We start from the raw sequence: 9745 nt of genomic DNA, 5'->3' as shown, positions 1-9745 counted from the left end.
GTATAATTTATGTCAAACGTAATGTATTTCTGCCTTTTTTTGCAATAGATATTTAAGATTAATTATTGTATCTTTATTTAAGGCCATACATGTATATATTACATGCAATATATCTTCATAAATACAAGTGTAAAGCAGAAGTCTCTGTCGAGACTGTACCTCTACTGTTTTGTCCTCATAACAAAGGATGAGAAAAGTATCCAATGCAATCAGACCAAAACTATAGAAGAAATAGCATTTTAAAGGAATTTCCCAGACAATTCTATTCTTAATAACAATGGCAACACTTTTCATCAAAATCAATACCGAAGCACTATTTTATGTATCTTAGTGTAGTCTTCTTGTGTGCCAAGTTATATTGAAATCAGACCAAATTTGTACGAGGAGTAGCATTTTGAAAGAATTTCACAGAAATTTCTATTCTTAGTAACAACACCAACACAGTTCGTCAAAATCAAAAACCGATATACAGAATTATGTATCTTAGTGTAGTCTACTTGTGTGCCAAGTTATACTGAAATCAGACCAAAACTGTAGAAGTTGTAGCATTTTGAAAGAATTTCTCAGAAATTTCTATTTTAAGTATCAACGTCAACACCGTTAGTCAAAATCAAAAACCGATACACAGAATTATGTATCTTAGTGTAGTCTATTTGTGTGCCAAGTTATATTGAAATCAGACCAAATTTGTAAGAGGAGTAGCATTTTGAAAGAATTTTACAGAAATTTCTATTTTTAGTAACAACGACATCACGATTCGTCAAAATCAAACGATACACAGAATTATGTATCTTAGTGTAGTCTACTTGTGTGCAAAGTCATATTGAAATCAGATCAAAACTGTAGGAGCAGCATTTTGAAAAATTGTTTACAGACAGACAGACAGCTGGACAGACAGACGGACGCCGGCCGCATTACTATCGCATATGCTCTTCTGGTCTCTGACCAGTAGAGCTAACAACGATCACGGAATGCTACCGCTTATGTGGTCAGAATATCCCTATTTTTCATCACCATAGGTTAACATGTACATGTCAGATCAATCCAACACTGGGTTAACCTTGATTTGCATCATTAAGTAAGTCGTACCTGTATTCTTCACCTTGTATGCAGTATTTTTATAGTGTAATGCATATTTTTGATTGCTAATGCTTAATTGTATACTCTTTTTTAATTTTAATGCTTATTTTGTAAAATTCAATGCATATTTCTGCAAATAAGCACCTTATCTGGAGATCTGTATACACCAAACAAGAATGCTTCCATATTACTATGACCAAACATGGCTTTGCTGTTCTTGAGAAAAAGAATTTTTAAGATTTTTCTTCAGTATTCCTATGTTAAACTTTGACCCACATCATTGAATCCCCTTACCCTCGGGGGTTTGATCAAACTTGAATCTACATCTACACCACACAAGGATGGTTCCATAAAACTATGACCAATCATGACTTTCCTGTTATTGAGAAGAAGAATACTAAAGATTGTCCTTATGTATTCAGAATTCCTATGTTTAACTATGATCACCATCATGTCCCTGCCCTAACCCCAGGGGTATGAACAAACTTGAATCTACACCACACAAGGATGCTTCCTTATATCTATGACCAATTATGGCTTTCATGTACTTGAGAAGAAGAATTTAAAAGATTTTCCCTAGATGTATTCCTAAACTTTGTTTAAACTCCTACTCCTGAGGGTGATTATTTGAAGAAAAACAATTGAATTTACACAACCTGAAGAAGCTTCCAAATGAGTTTCATCTTTCCTGGCCCCATGGTTCTTCAGAACACAATTTTTAATATATGCCATTAATTTTTTACTAATTCATAATTATCTCTCCTTAGAAGTCAGAGGTGATTGATTTATTGTATGTTGTTTAACGTCCTTCTCGAGAATTTTTCACTCATATGGAGATGCCACCGCTTGCCGGTGGAGGGCTACAAATTTTGGCCTATGCTCGGCACTCAGAGCCTTTGATCAGTGAGGGATCTTTTTCGTGCCACACCTACTGTGACAAGGGGCCTTGGTTTACCAAGAACTTTGCTATTGATATATGTATATATACCAGTAGATTCTTCTCCCTGGCCAGATTCTGGATCTCTGGTGCTGGATATAGCCGTCTCCACATCAAACTCTGACATGGTCTGTTTTTTTCGATTATTGATCTCAAAGACCTGTAAAAGAATAAAGGAATAATGCCATATTTGCCAACCTCAAGCATGTAAAAATCTGGTCATGACCAGATTTGGTAAGTAAAAAATCTGGTCATAACGCATAACAACATTCACGACATATTTACCATGATAAAATTTTCTACATATATATATAAATACAAAGTATTTGTGTATTGAGAATTCTTTTATTGAAAAAGGATTTAATTTACTATGACAAAAAATTCATGTTAAAAAAATGAAAATTGAAGGTTTCATGTATTGGTATTTCAATTCAATACATGTATATCAAATAAAACCTTAAATTAAAGATAAAAAAAAAACAAGATGTGTTTGTGAAACACTATGCGCCCGGCGGCAACAAAAATCGAAAAAGCTATTTCTAGCATACTAGCAAAGGTAACATTCAAGGTCACATGGTCATTGACCTTGTTGTCATTTGAAAGACCTTGATTAGTGGAGTATGCACACCAATTATGAAGTCTATGTCTTTTATGGTTCAAAAGTTATGGTGAAAAGTACTAAAAGGCTATTTTTAGCATCTAGGTCACAGTCAAGGTCACCAGGTCATTGATCTTGGTGTCATTTGAAAGAACTTTATTAGTGTAGTATGCATAGTAAATATGAAGTCTCTATCTTTTATGGTTCAAAAGTTATGGCGAAGGTTAAAGTTTGCAGACAGAAAAGCTATTTTTAGCATATAGGTCACATTCAAGGTCACAAGGTCATTAATATTGGTGTCATTTGAAAGCACCTAGTTAGTGAAGTATGCATACCAAATATGAAGTTTCTACCTTTCATGGTTCAAAAGTTATGGCGAAGGTTAAAGTTTGGGGACAAACAAACAAACAAACAGACAGACAGACAGACAGACAGGACAAAAACAATATACGCCTCGGATCTATCGATCCGGGCGCATAATAAAGATAGATATAAAAAGATAATTTTATCTTGCATGTTCTTTATGATTCTAAAAGAAAATGAGAATTATAAATATTCATAGTTTTCAATGAGTGCAACTAAAAAGCTATTTATTTTTTGTACATACATGTATATGTAATTAGGTCAATCGGGGCATTATACTATCAGGGCATTATACCTTCCCGTGTATCTTGCAGAATGAGATATAAGAATATGCGAGTTTAAAAATATTCAGCTTATTTCAGCTATCAAACATAATACATAATTGAAATAAAATCCTTATTTTTAATTAAAAAAAAAATATACGCATGTTAATGTTTCTCTGCCCTCGCTCAAAACAAGATCATTAAAAAATGTAAACAGCACATAAATTTTCAATAGTATGGAATGCCACGTAAATTTCCTTCTTTAGCAGGCAGCCCAATGGTTCTTGAGAAGAAAAATTCAAATAGTGTCACCCAATTTTATTATTTCTTAATAATCCAAAGTTTCTAATTGCAATTGTTGATGCCCTGGCATCCTTTATCTACCATATAGTGTTTTGTTAAATGATATCTTCATCTACTACATCGTAATATCCTCATGAATTCACTGCAAACTCTTTTCAATTCCATTTTTTCCCTAATGATATATCCCATATACTGCAGGAAATTCCCCCTCTAAGGACAGTACTTAACGATTTCATGAATAACCTTCATTACCAAATGAGCTTGTCCTGTATATATTCCCTAATTTTGGTTTAATTTTCAGACTTCCCTTTTTCAGTTGAAAAAAGTTTTTTTCACATGCGCAACATACTTCCTGGTTATAGTGGTTTCAATTTTATTTCTGCATTATTGATATAGTGTGACCGGTAAACAGGGAACGCTTACTTCTCTTCAGCTCCTGATTCCACCACTGATTTTTCACGAGTCAGTGTTTTAAGCCTTTTTATTTATATATTGTTTGTGAATTTCTTTAATCACGATCAATATCAAGAATTTTTATTTTCATAGCTCTGGCATGGTTATTTTGAGAAGAAAAGATTAATAGAACTTATTACTAGACGCCCTGATGCAGGTTTAATTGAATATATTCCTCGCATTATTTGTAAGAAATTGTAAAATGTTATCCATTTACATGTATAAAAAAAAACAAAAACAAACGACAGAAAAAAATAATATCACAAGGTTTTATTCACTCTTGTGATATTGTAAGATCCCTGGGAGTGGCCAAGATTAAGTCAAGGACGCTACAAAATAAATTCTGATAGTACTCCTGTACTAAAATCCTTGCTCCTCTAGTTATAGGGAAAAAAACATAAGATTCGTCTTTGTCTCAACAATATTTATTAATCATAAATCATTTCTCATTTTAACAGGTACAATAATAAACTCTGGTGACGTCTACTGTACAAGCTACTATTATAAAAGGGGGTGGGGGTACAATGGCTATACAAGGATGATCCCCACAGTTAATTACAATAAAATAAGTGTCAAGTGTTTGGAGAAAATTGTCGATCATTTTTTCACCTGAAATCACAATGATAATGCTATATACGTCTTCAGTAAAAATATGGGCGGGTATTGGACTTTTCTCTTTGAAATATAGGCGCCTGACAACTCGACAAATTATCTGTTTACATAATGCGATCAGTGGACCCTCATTCATCTGAACGCTTTGGTTCCCAGTCAATTTGTTCGGATATGTGAAGCACCTGGATATCTGAATCACCAGTAAAACAACACAAAATAACATTTGAAAATTTCGTTCCGAAGAAAAATCGTCCGGATAGAGAAGCATCCGGATATCTGGCGTCCGGATATCTGAAGGTCCACTGTATATAATTTTTGGAAAAGGGTCACATGACTAGATTCAACCATTAACAATGCTGTACAGCGACGATCCACCAATCACGACACTGTATGGTACAGTACAAACAGAGATCTACCAAGCAGTACAAACAAATTTGCCGTACAATGAGGATAAAAACTGCGAAACGAAATTAAAATGTTAGAAGACAAAATAACCAATAAATATGAATAACGAAAGATGTGTCTGTTATAACTAAGTATGAAATTTTACTCTGAAATTTGTAAATTTCACAAAAATGAACTTGTTGAGTATGCAGACGATATCGCAGATGGATAAAAATACATGTATAGTGGAACTTGTAGACATATATATGTACGCACGAATTATAATGGCTAGAATGAATAGAAGAACCCAAAATAATAATTGACATAATAAACTGCAAGTAATTTATGCCCGTGATATAGCATGGATAATAAGTTTGGCAAAATACGAATTGTACTTAACATGCACCAATAAAAAGATGGCAGACAGAATGTAAATAAGTGCCATGGCATCAGATGATTCAAAGTATTACAGCTTATCCACACATGTAGAACTGATGATAACAGTTACATGTACAATGTAGCTCAAGAAATACATGCAGATTTAAGATGAAAGGTAGCTTATTCATGGCATGTAAATATAAATACAAATTCTAAAATTCTCAGCCATTGTTGTCATAACGTTTTGACCTAAATGAAATATCATTACATGTAAAGTCCACCCACCCAATAACTATTACATAGTACATCATAGTTAAATTTTATTCATCTGGCAGGACCTTACAATATAGATGTACCTAAGATTGTAAAATATAATTCTGCTTTTGTTGTTAATATTTCTATCAACATGATCAATATGTTAAGTGTTCCTAATATACAAATTTTATGTGTTCTATTCGAGTGCAAATAAAACAACCCTGGAATTAAACAATTTAGACACCACATAAAAAATAAAGTACCTGCAAGTAAAGACATTAAGAAAAATACGAAAAAAAAAAAATTACTAAGAAAACAAACTTATATAATTGAACATTAAAATGCAGTAAAAAAATGTAATAATTGAATATATTTGTATTAAACAAAACAAGCCATTGGATAAGTCATCTAATAACTATTAAAATGTCTTTTCTCACTTATTGTTTTTTTTTTCTTTCTCATTCATATGACATTGAAGAGGCATGACACCCTTCTCAGTGCTTAAGCCTTCCCACATGTCAAATTTGATAATTTCATCGAGATTTAGTAGCGCATTGTAAGAAGTACGTCTACACTCGTCAGATTTCTACAGTGAAATGCAATGGACTGATCAGCGATCTCCTTTTATACGGGTTGTAGGGAGAACGTTGAAGAATGGTAAATATGGCGGACTATGCCTATTTACGAGTAGTGTTCACCTTTAATTTGTCATTTTACACACCTGAGTTACCTGTCCTTCAAAACCAACATCGTATAATTCATTTATAAATAATTAAAGTTTTTATTGATTAAAGGTCATACGCAACGTAGTTTGAACTTTACTGGGTTCTTCCCTGGAGTTGAAAAGTTCCACTAAATAAAGGATCTATGTGCCAATACTTTAAATGTTTAAACATGGATTTGTACTTATTTTCTGTGACAAATTTTCATGGGAAAAAAATCTGGATAATGTTTTGTAAGTATGGAAATTTTTCTTTGAATAATGCAAAAATTCTCATAATTTGATATTTTTTAAAACTGCTGGTAACACATGCTGATTTTTTTGTCTGAGAACATGTAATGGTATTATAAATTTAAATTTAGAATAAAATGAAAAGTTATCAGTAGGTAAGGTACATTGCGTATGTCCTTAATTAAATTATGCATAAGTTATCGTCTTTTTGATCTATACCTATAATCTATCAATGAATAGTTATTTTTACTATACATGTATGTGCAACTTGAAAAATTAGTTGAAAGGCCTAATATATATAATTTCTATGGTTTGTCAATTGAATGTTTCCTTTCCTGAACCGTGTATTATATATATACTGAATCTGTTGAAAGCCTTCCCACACACATCACATTCAAAAAGTTTATAAAGTGTTTGTGTCCTCATATATGAATGTAAGTTACCTTATTGTTAGAATGCCTTTTCACATGCATCACATTATAAGGTTCTCATCTGTATGTGTCCTCATGTGTATACTTAAATCCACTTTTTCACAGAACGTTTTCTTACACAAACCACATATGTAAGGTTTGTCAACACTATGTATCCTACAATGTCTTTCGAATTTTTTTGAACAATTGAATGCCTTTCCACAAACATTACATATATGAAGATTATCACCTGTATGTGTACTCATGTGACTCTGTACGTGTTGTGTCTGGCAGAAAGCTTTCCCACATACACCACAATTATAATGTTTTTCACCAGTATGTGTGCTCAAGTGACTCGTTAAATACTGTGACTGGCTGAATGTCTTGCGACACACATCACATTCATAAGATTTCTCACCTGTATGTGTCCTCACGTGTGCCTGTAAGGTTTTAGATTGAGCAAATGCCTTCCCACACACATCACATACATATGGTTTTTTACCTGTGTGTGTCCTTATGTGCCTCTGTAAGTTTTCTGAGAGGGAGAATGCTTTCCCACACACATCACATTTATAAGGTTTATCACCTGTATGTGTCCTAATGTGCCTCTGTAAGCTATTCAATCTGTTGAATGCCTTCCCACACACATCACATGTATAAGGTTTATCACCAGTATGTATCATCATGTGTCTGTTTAAGTCAGGCGACCGAATGAATTCTTTCCCACACACATCACATTTATAAGGTGTATCACCTGTATGTATTCGTATGTGATCCTGTAGTTGATGTGACAGTTTAAATGCCTTCCCACAAATATCACATTTATAAGGTTTTTCATCAGTATGTGTCCTTGTGTGCATCTGTAGTTTTCCTTGGGAGTTGAAAGCCTTTCCACACATATCACATTTATAAAGTCTTTTATCTACATGTGTCCTCCTGTGACTCTTTAAATACTGTGGGTGGCTGAATGATTTTCCACAAACATCACATTTATAAGGTTTATCACCTGTGTGTATTCTCATGTGATCCTGTAGGTGATGTGACAGTTTGAATGCCTTTCCACACACATTACAGTTATAAGGTCTATAACCTGTATGTGTTCTCATGTGTCTCTGTACTCTACATGGGTGTTTGAATGTCTTTCCACACACATCACATTTATGACGTTTACCATCTGTATGTATCCTCGTGTGTTTCTGTAACCCATGTGGATGATTAAATGTTTTCATACAAATGTTACATTCATTGGGCCTTTTACTTTCACATGCATTTATGGATTGGTTGAAATTCCCAAATTCATATTCATTCAAACTATAGTTTATATTCACAAGATGATTTTCTAGTTTGGATGCAAAATCTGCCTCTTCTTTCTGTAAATGTGATGTGCAATTCAATTGTAATGCTATTTCAAGGTATTTATATAGAAGATATCAAGAGGCCCAGGGACCCCATGAGTACATGATTTACATGAGTAATTATTGTGATGCTTGGTTCGTTTTTTTTTTTTTACTAAATGTCCCCCTTTGTAATACTAGTTGTGTCCCGACGCTACATGTGCCCCCGGCCGCGGGGTCGTGATTTAAACTGTTAAAAATCAACCTTACCGCTGACTGGTTGCTTCTATCTACGTTTTCGCTTTTCTGGCCCAGTGTTTCTTCGGAAAATTATTAAAGACTTATTTCGTACACTGAACCAAACTTAACTTTTCACTTAACATTTTTAAAGTTTTAAAGAACAAATTCATACCACAAAAAATCCATAATTCATGATTAATGATGTACAGGCTGTCCAAAAAAAAAATGTTTCATTTTTTCAACTGTTATAATCAAAGGCCTGAGGGGCCTGCGAGTTGACTCGCTAGAGTCATTTGAGCTTTTTCATACATCTGGGCACCATACCTTAATATATTCAATTTATTTTGCATCTTAAGAGATTGAATATTATATGTCTGATCCATGTTCGGTTCATAAATAAAGAATATATTGCTTTTCCTTTATAAATACAGGTTGGCACTAATGGGCTTCCGTATTATTTTGACTGGATTCTGTAATGAATTTCAGCACATTAGCTGAAGTGGTCAGTGTTATGGAATAATTAGGTTAAAGATTCTCACAGTATATCTGGATTCTAAAAATAGATTTTCAACAACAACTAGCTGCAGCTAAGGTGTTTGTGTTAGGGAGTATTCTAGGTCAATTATAAATAAACTTCAGATGGGAAGATTAGATCTGTCTAACATGTTCGAACACATTCATACGCAGTAATTATACCTCTTACAGGTATTTAATCAAAAATTTCTTTAAAAGCATGAAGGCATAAATAATGTTACAGTTTTTACCTCTTAAGTTTATACAATCACTCAAACCAAAGCATGTTTTGCTAGAACTATTATCTTTGGCGTATGGATCACCTTGATGAATGCGTGAAAAATTTTACAGCTCTGAAACATTTCACCCTCTGAAACGGCTATGTCGACAGGGAGTAGCTCGCTACGCGAGCCAACTCAAAAATGTTATGCCTCAAGTTCAGTAATGAAATTCTACATATGTAAAAAAATATTAAATTTTTTTAGCAAGCAAACATTAGTCACAGCTTCATTATTAATCATCATTTTTTTCTTTGCAACAACATATGTCATTTTACAGCATGTTCATAATCACGTCCGTTTGAATTAACATTGTTTAGCACGATTTCAATATTTTAGAGTTTTTTCTACAGTAAAATTAGGTTTCACCAAACAACAAACAACAGAATTTA

General features: G+C 33.3%; 1 protein-coding gene across 1 annotated transcript; it reads right to left on the bottom strand.

Annotated features, from left to right (window-relative positions):
• Positions 1-4210: 4210 nt before the first annotated feature.
• On the bottom strand, positions 4211-8778 carry LOC134262395 (zinc finger protein 239-like). The gene has a single exon (XM_062744774.1). It carries the CDS (start codon positions 8215-8217, stop codon positions 7051-7053), a length of 1167 nt encoding a protein of 388 aa, XP_062600758.1. The 5' UTR covers positions 8218-8778; the 3' UTR covers positions 4211-7050.
• Positions 8779-9745: the final 967 nt, after the last annotated feature.

The sequence above is a fragment of the Saccostrea cucullata genome, unplaced genomic scaffold (genome assembly GCF_032062105.1).
Source record: "Saccostrea cucullata isolate Sc308-1 unplaced genomic scaffold, CSIRO_AGI_Scuc_v1 ctg11633, whole genome shotgun sequence".
Classification (NCBI taxonomy): domain Eukaryota; kingdom Metazoa; phylum Mollusca; class Bivalvia; order Ostreida; family Ostreidae; genus Saccostrea; species Saccostrea cuccullata.
This window is presented reverse-complemented; position numbering and strand designations above follow the sequence as displayed.

Excerpts from the sequence above, each read along its gene's own strand:
- LOC134262395 (XM_062744774.1), bottom strand. The coding sequence starts at position 8,217 with ATGAAAACATTTAATCATCCACATGGGTTACAGAAACACACGAGGATA.